Raw genomic sequence first — 18,700 nt, forward strand, 5'->3', positions numbered from 1 at the left:
CGAGAATCGCTCGAACCTGGGAGGCGGAGGTTGCAGTGAGTTGAGATGGCACCACTACACTCCAGCCTGGGTGACAGAGTGAGACCCTGTCTCAAAAAAAAAAAAAAAAAAAAAAAAGGAAAACGAAGAAAAAGAGCTATTTAAGACCTTCTCGTAATAACCAACATTTCTCCTTTAGAGCTTTTACTTTTTTTTGGCTACCCTGACTTAACTTAGTAAACACTAATTTTTGTAAGGATGAGTCTTAAGAGAACAGTGGAATGCTATCATTTTTGTCTTCTGGTGAGGTTAATTATTGGTGGACATAGCATAACAGAGTTAGAACTCAAATCCAGGTCTTCTGAGGCCAGACTCAGTCACCTTCCCACTGTGCTGTGATGAGGGGCTGACAGCATGCTTCAGGTCTGTCTTAAAAGATGGGGAGAGGCCACGGAAGTTCTGTGTTCACAGAGCTGGAGCCCGCTGCTTGGTGGTGGGCAGAGGAGAGGAAAGGACGCAAGCGTTCCAGGCGACAACCTTGCTCAGGATTCCTGGCAGCCCTGCCCTAGGCAGGTTATGAAAACTCTTTGAGCATCCACTTAGGAATCTGTAAGCTGAGGCTGATCATAGCCACCTTAGGGAGTTGTGGGGACGATTGTGAGAAGACAAATATGAATCTCCTAACACAACGTTCAGGTATCCTGATATATAGATGCTGCATATCCGGTTTCACTTGCTGTAATCATTCTGTTACTCAATACAGAATCTCATTTCCACCCCAGAGCTTCTCGATTAGGGCTTGTTACAGAAAACAGAGCATGTTGGCCAGGCGCAGTGGCTCACACCTGTAATCCCACCACATTGGGAGGCCGAGGCAGGCAGATCACCTGAGGTCAGGAGTTCAAGACCAGCCTTGCCAACAAGGCGAAACCCCGTCTCTACTAAAAATATAAAAATTAGCCAGGCACAGTGGCGCGTGCCTATAATTCTAGCTACTTGGGAGGCTGAGGCAGGAGAATCACTTGAACCTGGGAGGCAGAGGTTGCTGTGAGCGGAGATCGTGCCATTGCACTTTAGCCTGGGTGACAGAGCGAGACTCCATCTCAAAAGAGAAAGAAAAGAAAAGAGAAAGAGAGGGAGGGAAGTAGGAAATGGAGCATGTTTAGGGCCTCCTGTGAGCAGGTGTCATATGGTAGTTGTTCAGTGATTTTTAAAATGACATTTCTAAAAATGTGGAATTGGGCCAGGCACGGTGGCTCACTTGAAGTGGTAATCCAAGCACTTTGGGAGTCCGAGGCGGGAGGATCACTTGAGACCAGGAGTTCGAAACCAGCCTGGCCAACATGGTGAAACTCCATCTTTACTAAAAATACAAAAATTAACCGGGTGTGGAAATTAACTGGGTGTGGTGGCATGCACCTGGAATCCTAGCTACTCAGGAGGCTGAGGCAGGAGAATCACTTGAACCCGGGAGGCGGAGGTTGCAGTGAGCTGAGACTGTTCCACTGCACTCTAGCCTGGGCAACTGAGCAAGACTCCATCTCGAAAAATAAATAAATAAATAAATAAAATGTGGAATTGGTTGATGGCCTAGGAAACAAGAAGCTGCTTTTAACATTTTAGACCCAGCTACTATTTTTCATGGCTGACTAGAAATAATGCCTTACTTAAGTACCATCCTTAACCATCAGCATAGTACAGATTGGGCCATTTGATACAGTGGCAGAATCCTGGCTGCCCAAAGGATGATTTAGAATTTACAGGATTACTGCTGGATCTCATTACTGCACATAGAAAGAATGTCCAAGTTCAATGGACAATACTGGTTGAAAATTGCTTTTTACTTAGGTTTTGCTGTGTTTGAATGGATGAACAAGGGTCAGTGTGATGAAAAATGGCTCTCTGTGCAAAGATGATGTTTCTTTCCTTTTTTTTGTATGGATTTCAAAGGAAATAGAAGTAGAGGGGGTCATTGGCATTCTTGCCTTTGTAGCCCTACTGCTGTTTGATCTTTAAGTCTTCAAATCTAACTGTAGGCTGGGCACAGTGGCTCACACCTGTAAATCCCAGCACTTTGGGAGGCCAAGGCAGGTGGATCACCTGAGGTCAGAAGTTTGAGACCACCCTGGCCAACATGGTGAAGCCCCATCTCTACTAAAAATACAAAAATTAGCCGGGCGCGGTGGCATGTGCCTGTATTCCCAGCTACTCTGGAGGCTGAGGCAGGAGAATCGCTTGATCCTGGAAGGCAGAGGTTGCAGTGAGCCGAGATCACGCCACTGCACTCCAGCCTGGGCGAAAGAGTGAGACTCTGTCCCCCCCACAAAAAAAAAATTAAAAAAAAGAAAAAATCTAACTGTAAAACAGGATTACTACTTCTATTTAAGTATCTAGGAGAAAAGATGCTTTTTTGCTGCACATACACTATATTTTTGTATCACAATGCAGTTCATTTTAATGTTATAACTATCCATTGTCCTGATGCACAAATCTGTGGGCTCATTTTGGTGAAAATATGTTGATTTTTTAAAAATGCAGATTCACGGCCAGGCGCGGTGGCTCACGCCTGTAATCCCAGAACTTTGGGAGGCTGAGGCGGGCGGATCACAAGGTCAGGAGTTCAAGACCAGCCTGACCAACATGGTGAAACCCCATCTCTACTAAAAATAGAAAAAAAAAAATTAGCTGGGCCTGATGGCACGTGTCTGTAATCCCAGCTACTCGGAAGGCTAAGGCAGGAGAATCGCTTGAACACAGGAGGTGGAGGTTGCAGTGAGCTGAGATCACACTACTACACTCCAGCCTGGGTGACAGAGCGAGACTCCACCCCGCCCCCCCCCAAAAAAAACAAAGCAAAACAAAAAGCGGATTCACTAAAAAGAGAACCTTTTCCCCCTGCAAGAATTTAGTAGTTTAGGTTCTTCCCTGCCTGACATCTGAGCCTGCATCTGTCTCTTCAGGAAAACATGAGCAGTCCTGGAAGCCCTGGACAAGGAAGCCCTATAGCTTCTTCACCTGGTGGGTCCCACTTAGGGCAATTGCATTTTCGGGGAGATGTTCACCATTTCTGTAGACATAATGGAATTAGTGGCCAGTCCTTCGGGGTGCATATAAAAATAATATTACTAAAACTGAATTAAAGGACAAAATCTCACAAACCCTTATAAATCAAAAATCCTCATTTTTCAAAGTTTTCTTCCTGATATCATTTTCAGATATGTATACTATTTAAGAATATTGTCTGGGCGCAGTGGCTTATGCCTGTAATCCCAGCACTTTGGGAGGCCGAGGCGGGTAGATTGCTTGAGGTCAGGAGTTTGAGACCAGCCTGGCCAACATGGTGAATTAAACCCCATCTCCACTAAAAATACAAAAATTAGCTGGGCTTGGTGGTGCACATCTGTAATCCCAGCTACTTCGGAGGCTGAGGCAGGAGAATCGCTTGAACCCAGGAGGTGGAGGTTGCAGTGAGCTGAGAACGTGCCACTGCACACCAGCCTGCGTGACAGACGAGACTCAGTCTAAAAAAAAAAAAAAAAAAAAGGCCGGGCGTGGTGGTTCACGCCTGTAATCCTAGCACTTTGGGAGGCCAAGGTGGGCAGATCATGAGGTCAGGAGATCGAGACCATCCTGGCTAACACGGTGAAACCCTGTCTACTAAAAATACAAAAAACTAGCTGGACATGGTGGCATGCACCTCTAATCCCGGGTACTGGGGAGACTGAGGCAGGAGAATGGCGTGAACCCAGGAGGTGGAGCTTGCAGTGAGCCTAGTTTGCGCCACCGTACTCCAGCCTGGGCCACAGAGCAAGAATCTGTCTCAAAAAAAAAAAAAAAAAAAAAAAAAGAATGTTAAGAATGTTAATCCTTATATAGCTATATAGCTATAATTTATATTCTTCTCGATTCTCCATTTAATATTGTAAGCATTTTCCATGTTTTTACCTGCAAAAGTATATGTTTTTGTTTGTAGATTTTTTTTTAGGGAGGGGGCCGGCTCTGTTGCCCAGGCTGGTCTTGAACTCCTGGGCTCAAGCAGTCTTCCCACGTCAGCCTTTCAAAGTGCTGGGATTATAGGAGTGAGGCATTGTGCCTAGCCAAAAGTGTAGTTTAAATAATTGGAATTTTATCAAAGTTATTGGAAGAGAAGTTAAAAAAGAAAGAAAAAATATTTGGAATTTTAGTAGCTGTGCATTATTGTAACAAAGTTATAATTTGCCTAACTAATTCTGTATTGTTTGATTTATAGGCTATTATCAGTTTTTGACTCATTTACTTAGTTGTATAAACAATACAGTAGAAAACTCTTTACTTCCAAAGCTGTTTGCATTGTGTATGGGTTGAGATTATTTCCCCAAACTAAATTCTCAGAAGTGAGACTATGAGGTCAAAGCATACGTGATTAAACATACATGATTTATGGTTCTTGATAAGACTCTGATAACTTATGTTCAGAGAATTATAATAGAATTACAGATAGAATTATCGATAGATTTGTAGACTTACCGATAGATTTCCAAATGTCACTGAAATGATAAACATGGGTGTGAATCAGCTTATCTGAGATGTGGGTAATTCAGAGTTGATAACACATATATTCCTCCATAAGAACTACTGTAAATGTACTCTTACCAGCAACTTTTGAACACTGAGTCAAGTTATTGAAGAAAAGAGTTTTAGAGGTTGTTTGGTGTAGCTCCAGCCTTTGAGTATGTCTAGGCTTTTCCACAGTGATTACCACTAATCATATATGAGAAATTTGTGAAGATTTGTAGCTCCAGAAGGAGAACCAGGAGGTTCTTGCCAACATTTTCTGGAATTCCAAGAAAAATTCTCCCTGCAGGTGGAAAATATGGTTCATTACTCACTAAGTGTTGGCCAGAAGCAGAATCACTTTTTGGCAGTAGTTATCTGAAGAGTTCTAGAGGAAACAATTATACAGTACTTTCAGTGACTCACTAAAATGTTTATAAACCTCAGACCTGCATGCTTACAGACCCCACGTTACTTAGAATTGACTATTTAAAACTTTTCCCGAGGTTTCTGAAATGTTTGAAAATGGATACTGCACTAAAGCCTATAACATTCTTTTTAAAGTTAGATGTTCAGTAGGTCCTGTTTGTGGACCTTATGAAGGGGCTTAATTTCCTATAAGCCAGTTCTGCAGCATGGACTGACTCCAATACATTTAGGAAAACAAAAATATTGTTATAAGAGACAACAGCAAATAGGTAAAGCTTAGCATGAAGGAAAGCAAAAACTAAAAGGAGTTTGTGTATATAATCTAGCTATTTACAAGTCCATTTCTGATTTTTTCTTTTCTTTTTTTTTTTTTTTTTTTTTTGAGACGGAGTTTCGCTCTTGTTGCCCAGGCTGGACTGCAATGGTGCAATCTCGGCTCACCGCAACCTCTGCCTCCCAGGGTCATGCAATTTTCCTGCCTCAGCCTCCCACATAGCTGGGATTACAAGCGCCCACCACCACACCTAGCTAATTTTTGTATTTTTAGTAGAGACGAGGTTTCACCATGTTGACCAGGCTGGTCTCAAACTCCTCACCTCAGGTGATCTGCCCACCTCGGCCTCCCAAAGTGCTGGGATTACAGGCATGAGCCACTGCGCCCAGCCATCTTCTTTGTTTTGAAAGAACATGTAAAAGTGGCATTCTGTTCATTAAGAGTGGGCCCTTTCACCACTGTGGTTGTTCCACCTGCAAAACCACTGGTCTGGTGAGCCAAAAAAAAATAAATTTTTTCTTCCAGCTACCTGAAAGGCTGAGGCAGGAGGACTGCTCACGGCCAGGAGTTCAAGACCAGCCTGGACAACATAGTGAGACCCACCCCCTGAATCTCAAAAAAAGAAATTTCTCTTAAAATTTTATCTTTTATGGGATAACATACTTAGTCAACAGGACACTTAAATTCTTTTCTTGATTTCATGGGCTTGCAATGTGATCTTGGATTTTGTGTTTCTCCTTTGTAAGCTGGAATTAATGATACTTTCTTTTTCTTCTGGGAATTGTGAGAATTACTTGACTCATGCTTTGTATCTCACATGATTCTTGTTCGGCCACCTGTTTGACATCTCTCCTTAGATGCCTAATACAGCATCACCATTGCATCCTTGTCAGCAGAGGCCTGGAGTCCAGCAAGTGTGAATGATGGCTCCAGAGTGGTGTACTGCAGTGACCCTGTTAACCTACCCCAAAACAAACTATTTATTTATTTATTTATTTATTTATTTATTTATTTATTTATTTTTTGAGACAGAGTCTCACTCTGTCACCCAGGCTGGAGTGCAGTGGTATGATCTCGGCTCACTGCAACCTCCGCCTCCCAGGTTCAAGCCATTCTCCTGCCTCAGCCTCCCAAGTAGCTGGGATCACAGGCATGCGCCTCCATGGCCGGCTAATTTTTGTATTTGTAATAGAGATGGGATTTTGCCGTATTGGCCAGGCTGGTCCCAGAGTCCTGTCCTTAGGTGATCTGCCTGCCTCCGCCTCCCATAGTGCTGGGATCACAGGCGTGAGCTACTGCGCCTGGCCCCAAAACAAACTTCTGATCCCCCAAAGTCCTTATCCATGTTCCATTCCAGTCTGCACTCCCTCCAGTTCTCAAAAAATGGGACACCTTTTCTTAAACTCAGGTGCTCTGGCCAAACACATAGTCACCCAGGGCTTTTCTCTTTTCTCTTACACTCCATCTCTTATCTGTTAACAAGTCTAGTTGGCTCTGTCTTCGGTAAATGTTCTGAGTCCAAACACTTCTCACACCTCTTCCACATCTATCCCTAGTCCTTTGCCTCATTATCTGTCATCCGGAGGACTCTGCTGAGCCTCCTAATTCATTTATGTGCTTCCGTGCTCACCCTGTGGCCAGTGGTCCAGCTGCCCATCTCCATTTCAGAGCCAACACCACCAGCTCTCCCTTAGAGAGAGTGCAAGTATAGCAGCCTCCCCCTGAGCCAGCTTGACCTTGGAATAATGTAGATCAGGCCATGTCACTTCCTTTCTTTTCTTTCTTTTTTTTTTTTTTTTTTTTTGTTGTTGTTGTTGTTGAGATGGAGTCTTGCTCTATCACCCAGACTTGGAATGCAGTGACGCAATCTCAGCTCACTGCAACCTCCGTCTTCCAGGTTCAAGCAATTCTCCTGCCTCAGCCTCCCAAGTAGCTGGGATTACAGGTGTGTGCCACTATGCCCCGTTAATTTTTTTTGTATTTTTAGTAGAGATGGCATTTCACCATGTTAGCCAGGCTCATCTTGAACTCCTGACCTCAAATGATCCACCCATCTCAACCTCCCAAAGTGCTGGGATTACAGGCGTGAGCCACTGCGTCCGGCTGTCACTTCCTTTCTTAAATCTTCCAACATACTTACTGTGGCTGGCAAGGCTGTCCATGGTCAAGCCCCTGCCTGCCCTCCGGCCCTGTCCCCTTTACCTTGGTCTAGTGGCACTGGCATCTAGCTGTTCCTCAAACAGGGCAAGCCCCTTCACACTCAGAGCATCTGCACTTGCTCTGCCTGCTGCGTGGAGGGTATTCCCCAGACCCTTGTAAGTTCACTCCCACATTTTATGCAAGTGTCTACTCAAATGTCATCCCAGACTGCCCTTGTCTAAAATAGCTACCTTCACCCACACCCATCCCTCCTTATTCCTTTACCCTGTTTGTCTTACTTCTGGATCCACTCAGTTTCACGTGCACAGGGGACTTGGTTTTATTCACACGGCTTTCCTCCTGCCTGGAGCAGCCCTGTGCACATGTGGGCACGCAGTGAACATGGGATGATCCCCCTAGCACTCTATCTAAAACTCTCTTTGATGGAGATTCTCTGTATTCGGTATTGCAAGTAACAGCTTTATATCCTCAGAAGGGATCAGGCAAGAAAATGAGCCATTCCATGAGAGGAATTAGGATTTCTTGGATTTCCTTCCTTCCTTCCTTCCTTCCTTCCTTCCTTCCTTCCTTCCTTCCTTCCTTCCTTCCTTCCTTCCTTCCCCCCTTCCTTCCTTCCTTCCTTCCTTCTTTCCTTCCTTCCTTCCTTCCCCTCTTCCTTCCTTCTTTCTCCCCTTCCTTCCTTCCTTCCCCCCTTCCTTCCTTCCCCCCTTCCTTCCTTCCTCCCTTCCTCCCTCCCTCCCTTCCCTCCCTTCCCTTCCCTCCCTTCCCTCCCTTCCCTCCCCTCCCTTCCCTCCCTTCCCTCCCTTCCTTTCTTCTTTTCTTTTCTCTTTTCTTTTTCTTTCTTTCTCTGTGTGTGTGTCTGTTTTGCTTTGCTTTTTTTGTTTTGTTTTGTTTTGTTTAAGAGAGACGGGGTTTCACCATGTTACCCAGGCTGGTCTCAAACTCCAGTCCTCAAGAGATCCCCCTGCCTCGGCCTCTCAAAGTGCTGGGATTGCAGGCATGAGCCATCACACCCGGCCCAGGGATTCGGATTTCAAGGAATGTGAAGACAGGATTGTTTTGAAAAACAGATAAAAGATCACTGAACTCTAGGTAAATTGCTGCATGTGGAGCCTTCTGGGTGAGAATAACCGAGGAACAGTGAGCAGAGGAGCACTAGAGAAGTAGGGAGGGAAACTTCTGCTGCTTAGACCTGACCCTGTCCCAGTGCCTCATGCTGCTCAGTGTTAGGGGTGAAGACAAGCAACTGAGCATGACTCTGGGAGGTAGGCATTTAGAAAACTTCGAACACGTTCATTAAGAAGGTATTTTTACTATGGATGAACTTGGAAAAATAAGCCTTGCTAAGTAAAAATAGAATGCGTGTCCCCTAGTGTATGTTTCTGGTTTCTGGTTTGGGTTTTAAGTGGGGTATGAAACATCCACTTGTACAGGACTAAGGCGTTTTGCCATTACGTCACAGGGTCCATAGAAATATCCATACCACTTAGAGTTCTAATTCAGTTAAAACTGGGAATCCTGATTCCGACTGGGAAGCAGCTCGTGTTCAGACCCACTACTATGCTGTGAGTTTATAGGAGACAGAATCTGTCATAGGCATATTTGCTGGAAGCACCCTCTTTCTTTGCCCTTTTCAAGTCTTTTTGTTCCTTTGTTTGCATCTGTGGAATCTGAGTTTTATTTAAAATTCCAGATGGTTGACTGTTCTCAGTTGAGTGTTTATTCTTATGTTTTTTTCTACTTTTTTTTTTGAAAGGGCTGTTCTCACATCAGTGCCATATTTTGCTCTTTTAACTGTTAATGGTTTAATATCTATATAAATAGCAAAAATGAGCAGCTGTCGTACCTAATTGCAGTGTGAATACTAAACATTCTCATAGCATTTGTGTGAGTTTGTCTGTTCTGTCTGTGATTTCTTGCAGTTCAGTAAAATTATCTCAAAAGCTTTGCCATTGTCGTTTTTCTTAAAGTTAATGCTTGCTTATTTTAGATTCTCTGTGATTTTTTTTTTTTTAATCTCAGCCACCTCTGTTCACTGGGAAATTTCTAAAAAAAAAAAAAAAAAAATTTGAAGGGTGATTTGAACTGTATAGACTTTTATTTCAACTGAAAAGTTGAAATAAAATAATTAAGTATAGCTGTCACCCCGGATACTATTAGGGTTTGTTTTTGTTTGTTTGTTTAGCTTATTATTATGTTTTAAGAGAAACTAAAAGCATCTCATTACAGCAGAAAGTAAGAAGCATTTCTCTGAGTCTCTAGAGATGGCATTTCCTGTCTCTTTTCTGATAGGAGAGAAAGGAGCTGTGATGACTTCATTCTATGGCTCCAAAAGAAGCACTTTTTATCTTTGTCCAGAGAACAATTCCTCCTTCTTTAGTGCTTGCAGGCACACTTTTTAGACACACACTTGTTCACTGTCCAGAGAAGAAATGTTCTGCCATTGTTGGTAAACAACAAATACATCTGGCAAAGCTGGTTTATTTGTTTAACTTTGTAACTGTTAAAATAGCTCTTCCGGTGAAAGCAGGGAAGATACAGCTAGAAACAAACCCCAGCTATTCAGGTCATGGTAGGCACAGAGCACAAAGGAGAGCTTTTGTTCCCTCCCTTAATTTCCTAAAGGATCCCCCAGCACAGACAGTTTTTTGTATGTTATGGCCCGATAAATGATAGAGGGACAGGTACTGTGAAAAAGACTGGGGCTGGGCGTGGTAGCCCATGCCTGTAATCCCAGCACTTTGGGAGGCTGAGGAAGACGTATCACTTGAGGTCAGGGGTTTGAGGATAGCCTGGCCAACATGGTGAAACCCTGTCTCTACTGAAAATGCAAAAATTAGTCAGGCGTAGTGACGCGCACCTGTAGTCCCAGCTACTCAGGAGGCTGAGGCAGGAGAATTGCTTGAACCCAGGAGGCGGAGGTTGCAGTGAGCCGAGATTGTGCCACTGCACTCCAGCATGGGCGACAGAGACTGTGTTTAAAAAAAAAAAAAAAAAGGCTGGAAGGAAGGAAGATGGGCATCACCCATGATCTCCTAAGCCCCTTGAAATGGTACGATGGTAATTGCAGTTTTCAGGTAGTGGTTTAATAATACGGGGAGAGGTGCGACTGAGGAGTCTTCATGAGAGATAACTTACCAGTAAATTCAAGGTGCGCACCGTGCCTTAAACACAAATGCATTATTTATTCTACATTTGAACTAAGGAGTGGCAAGAGAATTACTCTATGGATTTTTTCAATCAAAATCATCCCTCGTGTTTTTAAAATATGACTTTTTTTTTTTTAAGACTCTTGTCTTAAGAGAAGATTTCTTTTATATGAAAGTCGAGGTGACATGCCCCAGGCAATGCCTGTCATTGTCTGCTGGGCTTCTGTGCATTTCCTCTCTCCACCCACAGCATTTCCCCAAGCTGGAGGGAGCTTTCACTTTGTTAAAACATTCACTTTCAGAATTGCTGGAGAGAGAGACCGTCAACCCCGAGTACAACTCTGAATTGGTGCTGGGGTTTTCTCTTTCTTTTTGTGCCTGTCTTTGAATCTCAAAGTAAAACCTTTGGGGGCGGCGGCATTTCTTCAGCAAACTGCATAACTCGGTGCTCCGGCTAGGGAAATGGGGATCCTCCTCTTGGCAGAGAAGTCACCCGATAAAGACTTTCAGGACCAGAGGTGCCTTCCAGAAAGGGCACAGTTGAGCCCAGGTGGTTTGAAATGGACGCTCTGGTCTCCTGGGGAGTCCTCCCTGAAAGTGTGGCTTTCAGAAAACCTACTTGCATTTTCTACACGTTCTCCACCAAGGTCCAGAGTTTCCTTAAGCCTGCCCTCAGCTCTGCTTCTTAATTCTCCCACAGCCTGGATCCCTTCTTTTCTGTTCTATCCTTGTGTCCATTACAAGAGTTGAAAAACGAAGCCCGAAGGGCTCCCCGTGGGTTTGCAGAGACCAAAAAAATGCTGGATAGATAAAACTGACTGCAAAGAGGCGCTTAAAACAGTGAAACTCGACCTCAAAAGAGAGACAAGAAAACATTCCCTTATAAAGGAGCACTGTTCTAAATCTGATGTTGTCTCTGCCTTCCCAGCCTTTCCAGTTGTCAGCTCTCTTTTCTGACTCGGCTAAGTCCTAGGTTCTGACGAGGTGCGGGAAAAGCTCTGAGGTTGTACCTAGCGGACCTCTTTGTTTTTATCCTTCCTTTACCTGACCTTCTCCATAGTGCGCCTCTAACACCAGTGCTTACCTTGTGAGCCAGAAAACAGACAGCACATTCACACTCAGTAATTCAAGGAAGGTCGGTGATTAAAAGGAGCGTTTACAACATGACAAATAGAGTCTAGGAAAAGCAGTAAGGATGGTGCAGTGCCCTGGAGCTAGTCACATGGGGAGCTGATGTCGCCCCCAGGCCTCACAGGGCTGGAGGAGCCTTCCAGGAATTTCACAGATTAGGAACTCCAGAGATTAGCTGCATGCGGGGCACTTGCCCTTTGGTCCAAGGACCCAGCCAACCTGTATCATCTCAGTGAGGAGAAGCCGCAGGTACAGTTTCCTGCCCTCTGATCACCCAGAACCTCCTTGTGGCAAATCTCATCAGAACCAGAGGGCAAGCGTTCAGGAGATCCCTGCATGTCAGTCTCTGGGGACCCAGAGAAGGTGGAGAATGTACCTGGGAAATTTGCAGGACATTGACCAAGTCAAGGGTGGTGCAGTGGAAGGATACTAAAAGATTTAGGGGCTGGGCATGGTGGCTCACACCTGTAATCCCAGCACTTTGGGAGGCTGAGGCAGGCGGATTACTTGAGGCCAGGGGTTCAAGACCAGCCTGGCCAACATGGTGAAACCCTGTCTCTACTACAAATACAAAAAATTATCTGGGCATGGTGGGTCGCACCTGTAATCCCAGCTACCAGGGAGGCTGAGGCAGGAGAATCACTTGAACCCGGGAGGCAGAGGTCACAGGGAGGCAGACGTCACAGTGAACCGAGATCACGCCACTGCCCTCCAGCCTGGGCAACACAGCAAGACTCCGTCTCAAAAAATAAAAAATATAAAGGATTTAGGGAACTGGTGATTTTAGGTCACTGAACAAAAAAAACAACACCGTTCTCTTAACATTTCTGCATATTTCAGCACTTCCTTCCTTGGGATCTTTGTATTCTTTGGTCTCTTGGCTTTAACTACCCTCTTTATACTGAAGACTCCCAATCCGGTCTTTAGTACAGACCGCTCCCTGAGCTCAGATCCACAAGTCCAAGTACATATTAGTCTCTCTGCTTGGTTTTTTGTTTCTTTGTTTTTCGGGGTTTTTTTGAGATGGAGTCTGTGTCTGTCACCCAGGCTGGAGTACAATGGTGCCATCTCGGCTCACTGCAACCTCTGCCTCCTGGTTCAAGTGATTCTCCTGCTTCAGCCTCCCGAGTAGCTGGGATTACAGGCATGCACCACCATGCCTGGCTAATTTTTGTATTTTTAGTAGAGACGGGGTTTCACCATGTTGCCCAGGCTGGTCTCGAACTCCTGACCTTTGGTGGTTCGCTCACCTCGGCCTCCCAAAGTGATGGGATTGCAGGCATGAGCCACCGCGCCCGGCTAATCTCTCTTCTTGGGAGTCTCATAGAAATATCAGCCTTAATACATGTGAAACTACATGTATGATCTTCCCTCCTCAGACCCACTTCTCTCTGTCTTCCCTCGCCTAAAGCTCAGACCGACAACTTCAGAGTCACCCTGGGCAGCTCATTATTGCACATCTGATCTTATCTCCCAGAAAATCCTGGAGGTTTGGGTGATCAAAAGGCACCCAGAACCTGACCCCTCTCACTGCCTGCACTGCTCATTACGTCCGACTTGTCCAAATTGCAGTAATCTCCAGGATGTTACAACAGCCTCTCAGCATCTGAATTCTTCCCTTCACAACATCTTAGAGTTACTCATCAACTCTGGTTCATTCAGACAAAAAGGCCTACAAGACCCTATGCAACTCCCTCTTACTTCTCTGACCTCATATGATATTCTCCCTGAGGCTCCTCCAGATCTAGCCCCCAGGTTAACAGCACACCAGAGCCTGCCTCAGGGCCTTTGCAGATGGCAAGGAGGGAAATTTATCTTTAGTTTTAAAATAATCTAATAATGAAAACAGCCAGGCACACAAAACACACAAAACTCTTACTCAAGTGTTTGTAGCAGCATTTTTCTTTTTCTTTTGTTTGTTTGTTTGTTTTTTTGCAAGACGGAGTCTTGCTCTGTCGCCCAGGCTGGAGTGCAGTGGTGCGATCTCAGCTCACTGCAACCTCCAGCCCCCTAGGTTTTAAACAATTCTCCTGCCTCAGCCTCCAGAATAGCTGAGATTACAGGTGTGCACCACCACGCCTGGCTAGTTTTTGTATTTTTAGTAGAGACAGGGTTTCACCATGTTGGCCAGGCTGGTCTCGAACTCCTAACCTCATGATCCGCCTACCTCTGCCTCCCAAAGTGCTGGCCCGGCCGCATTTTTCATAATAGCCCAAACCTGGAAGCAACCCAGAAGTCTGTCAGCTGTTGAATGGGCAAACAAAATGTGGGATAGCCACATAATGGAATAATCATTTGGCAATAAACAAGAATGAAGTACTGATACATGTGACAATGTGGACCTTGAAATCATGCGAAGTGGACATTAGGAGATAATGAACACATCCCAGTTACCAAAGGCCTCAGACCGTGTTTCCATTCATAGGAAACATCTAGAATAAACATCCACAGACAGAAACAGGCTGCCTAGGACTAAGGAAGATGGAGGGTGACGGCTAGGGGGTACAGGTTTCTTTTAGGGGTGATGAAAATATTCTAAAATTGGTTGTGTTGATGGTTGTACAGTTTTGTGACTGCTAAAAACCATTGAATTGCTCAGTTTAAATGAGTAAATCAGATAATATCTGAATCCTATCTCAAAGCAGTTAAAAAAGATGATCAAAGTGATTGCTGTCTTAATAAAACATTCCTGTCGTTTTTCCAAGTGGCATATATGTCTTCACATTTTATTTTATTTATTTATTATTTATTTTTTGAGATGGAGTCTTGCTCTGTAGCCCAGAGCTGGAGTGCAGTGGCACGATCTTGGCTCACTGCAACCTCTGCCCCCCGGGTTCAAGCAATTCTCCTGCCTCAACCTCCCAAGTAGCTGGGATTACAGGTGCGTACCACTGGCTAATTTTTGTATTTTTAGTAGAGATGGGATTTCACCGTGTTGGCCTGGCTGGTCTCGAACTCCCGACCTCATGATCTGCCCACTTCAGCCTCCCAAAGTGCTGGGATTACAGGCGTTAGCCACCGTCCAGCCTATTTTATTTTTTTGAGATGGGGTCTCATTCTGTCACTCAGGCTGGAGTGCGGTGGCACGATCACAGCTCACTGCAGCCTCAACCTCCCAGGCTTAGGTGAGCCTCCAACCTCAGCCTCCCAAGTAACTGACTTCAGGTGTGGGCACTACCATGCCTGGCCAGTCTTCAAATTTTATACAGTTGTACCTAGAGCTGTAAAGGGAACTCTGTGACTGCTTTTTTTCCCCCAAGTGAAACTTGGTTCATCTGTGATGACTACTCTTGTTTTCATTTCCGCATTAAACTTTTTATTCCCTTTTTCTTTCTTTTTTTTTTTTTTTTTGAGGCAGGGTTTCACTGTGTCATCCAGGCTGGAGTACAGTGGCGCAATCACAGCTCGATGTGGCAGTTTCAACCTCCCTGGACTTAGGTGATCCTCCCACCTCAGCCTCCAGAGTAGCTGGGACTATCGGTGTGTGCCACCACATCCAGCTAATTTTTCTAATTTTTGTAGAGAGGGGGTCTCACTGTGTTACCCAGGCTGTCTCGAACTCCTTCGCTCAAGTGATTCTCCTGCCTCAGCCTCCCAGAGTTCTGGGATTACAGATGTGAGCCACCGCACCCGGCTACCCCTTTAAACTCTTAAATTTATCTGGAGCATACATACTAGAGGTTCAATATTTAGATGTTGTTGAAGTGGATGAAAATGTTTCCTCCTGGGTTCGTAAGAGAAGCAGAGGGTACTAATCGCCGTGTATTTCCCCTTTGCAGAACTTTCACGATGGCCGGAAAGCACAGCAGCACATCGAGACTTGCTGGAAGCAGCTTGAATCCGTAAGTGAACAATGCACAGCAAAATAAATGGCTTTATAGATTTTTTTTTTTCTTTTTTTGAGACGGAGCCTCCCTCTGTTGCCCAGGCTGGAGTGCAATGGTGTGATCTTGGCTCACTGCAACCTCCACTTCCCGGGTTCAAGTGATTCTCCTGCCTCAGCCTCCCGAGTAGCTGAGATTACAGGCACATGCCACCGCGCCCAGCTAATTTTTGTATTTTTGGTAGAGATGGGGTTTTGTCATGTTGGCCAGGGTGGTCTTGAACTCCTGCCCTGAAGTGATTCGCCCACCTCGGCCTCCCAAAGTTCTAGGATTACAGGCGTGAGCCACTGTGCCCAGCCTAAGAAATGTCTTTATAGATTTTCCAATTTCAATTTAATTTAAGCTTGAATCAATGAGTAAGTAAAAAACATGCATACACAGACACTAACAAAACACCTTTATAGATTTTTCTCGTTTGTTTCTAGGACCACTATCTAAAGTTGAGCCAAAAGGGCTCAAGTTGAGTATTTTTCTAAAAGTCACGTGGAAATAATAAAGATTAGACAGTTTTGATAGAAACAAATGCAGATTTTAAAATAACTTCTGGAAATTATGACATATAAAAAAATAAATTCAGAGAAGTTCTTGGGCCAGACATGTTGGCTCACGCCTATAATCCCAGCAATTTGGGAGGCGGAGGCAGGAGGATCGCTTGAGCTCAGAAGTTCAAGACCAGCATGGGCGACATGACAAAACCTAGTCTCTACAAAAAATGCAAAAGTTAGCCGGGCATGGTGGTGCATGCCTGTAGTCACAGCAGCTAGTGAGGCTGAGGTGGGAAGATAACTGAGCCAGGAAGGTCAAGGCTGCGGTGAGCCGAGATGGTGCCACTGCACTGCAGCCTGGGTGACAAAGTGAGACCCTCACTCAAGAAAACAAAAAGAAGAAGAAGAAAAAGAACAATGCTCTTTGGGAGCTGTAGATAAAATTACGTCTTCTCGTAGGACTCTTGTGGTTTCATAATTATTTTCCTCTGATTTTAGAGTAAAAGGCGATTTGAACGCGATTGCAAAGAGGCGGACAGGGCGCAGCAGTACTTTGAGAAAATGGATGCTGACATCAATGTCACAAAAGCGGATGTTGAAAAGGTGAGATGAAAGCTCAAGTGTGGGCCAGGCACAGTGGCTCTCGCCTGTAATCCCAGCACTTTGGTTTTTTTTTTTTTTTTTTTGAGACGGAGTCTCGCTGTGTCTCCCAGGCTGGAGTGCAGTGGCGTGATCTCGGCTCACTGCAAGCTCCGCCTCCCGGGTTCACGCCATTCTCCCGCCTCAGCCTCCCAAGTAGCTGAGACTACAGGCGCCCGCCACCACGCCCGGCTAGTTTTTTGTATTTTTAGTAGAGACGGGGTTTCACCATGTTAGCCAGGATAGTCTCGATCTCCTGACCTCGTGATCCACCCACCTCGGCCTCCCAAAGTGCTGGGATTACAGGCTTGAGCCACCGCGCCCAGCCAATCCCAGCACTTTGGGAGGCTGAGGTGAGCAGATCATCTGAGGCCAGGAGTTCGAGACCAGCCTGGCCAAGATGGTGAAACCCCATCTCTACTAAAAACACAAAAATTAGCCGAGTGCGGTGGCAGGCACCTATAATCACAGCTACTAGGGAGGCTGAGGCAGGAGAATCGCTTGAGCCTGGGAGGCGTTGGCTGCAGTGAGCCAAGATCACGCCACTGCACTCCAGCATGGGTAATAAGAGCGAAACTATCTCCAAAAAAAAAAAAGAAAAAGGAAAGTTCAAGTGTGTCTTTCATTTCCCCTGTGAGTGTTCATCACTGACTGCCCATCCCCAGGTTCCCATTTCTGATGTAGCCACAGAAGGCACTACACGGGGAATCATTTTCGTTTTGTGTCAACCTTTGTGGGGACCAGAAGCTCAAGTGTGGGGAATCTTCGGTGTTAGGATTTGAGGCGTTTATCTGTTGAGTCACCAGGGCGATAAAGTGGAGACTTAGACCATGAGCAATCTGGGAACAACGTTCCAGAAGGTTGTGGCTGTTAATGGCTTTTCAAAGAGAAAGTCGATTTCTTGAGAGCCGGAGGAGACAGGACAGGGCCATCTGGAAGAGCTTGGCTGCTTATAATGGTTTCTTTAGAGCGAGAGTCTCACTGCTTGTCTGACTTCTAATTGATTCCTCCTGGTTGATAACAGTGAGGTTGTCGTTGAAGGCTTGCATATTTCAGTCCTCTCAAAAGCTTTTCTCTAAATGGACTTGTATTGCCAATTAGAAATATTATAAAACGTATACTGTTTCTCACTGTGGCTCAATATGTGTTTTTTCCCTAGAAGCTGAATTTTATTTTTATAAAAGTCATCAATACAGTGTAAACAAAATTAGGCTTTTACATAACAGGGATTCATTCGTGATGCCCATGGCTGTTCGGGCATTCATAGCCTCATGCTGTATGTGGGTGAAAGCACTAAGTTTTCATAGATTTGTTGTTGAGCTTTTGACAGATCAGTTAGAGATGAGTTTAGTTGGGAAATGGTGTGAATTATTATTTGCCCAATTCTGCCAAATTCCTTGCTTAAAGACTAGGTATACATTAGTATTAGTATGTCTTTCTCTAAAATTATTGAATATATTAAAATACATATTCTTGCCAGGTGCTGTGGCACACACCCCTAGACTCAGCTACTCAGGAGGCTGAAGCAAGAGGATTGCTTGAGCCCAAGAGTTCAAGTCCAGACTGGGCAACGTAACGAGACCCATCTCAGGGGCAGGGAAGAGTTCTCAATATCTGTATTTGATCTCAAAGTGGAGATACTTACTTTACCAAAAGACATTAATTTGCTGCTAAAGTTAAATATTTAAAATGTTATTCAATTAAAATAAGTTAGATTAGCCCAAAGTTTAAAAAGATATTTTATGTTGAGTGAGGTAAATCAGTGTATCTTTCATATATATATATATATATATATATGTGTGTGTGTGTGTGCTAAAAGAAGTATATATGTATATATTTAAGAGATAGTGAGATACGGTCTCTATTTTTATTTTTTATGTTTATTTATTTTTATTTTTAATTCTATTATTTTTTTGAGATGGAGTCTCGCTCTGTCGCCCAGGCTGGAGTGCAGTGGTGTGATCTTAGCGCACAACAACCTCTACCTTCAGGGCTCAAGTGATCCTCCTGCCTCAGCCTCCTGAGTAGCTGGGACTA

General features: G+C 44.6%; 1 protein-coding gene across 50 annotated transcripts in view; it reads left to right on the forward strand.

The window, feature by feature from the left end:
- The window catches only part of FNBP1 (formin binding protein 1), a 164,559-nt gene that overhangs the window by 77,269 nt on the left and 68,590 nt on the right, over positions 1–18,700 (forward strand). For all 50 annotated transcript variants that reach the window (XR_012424261.1, XR_012424264.1, XR_012424265.1 and 47 more), the window contains exons 5-6: positions 15,435–15,497; positions 16,523–16,627. Coding sequence is in view for 43 of the 50 variants with exons in the window: in XM_074016303.1 (XP_073872404.1) it covers positions 15,435–15,497; positions 16,523–16,627 (168 nt within the window). In the remaining 7 variants the exon portion in view is untranslated. The remainder of the gene's footprint in view (positions 1–15,434; positions 15,498–16,522; positions 16,628–18,700) is intronic.

This window comes from Macaca fascicularis, chromosome 15 (genome assembly GCF_037993035.2).
Source record: "Macaca fascicularis isolate 582-1 chromosome 15, T2T-MFA8v1.1".
NCBI classification, from domain to species: Eukaryota; Metazoa; Chordata; class Mammalia; order Primates; family Cercopithecidae; genus Macaca; species Macaca fascicularis.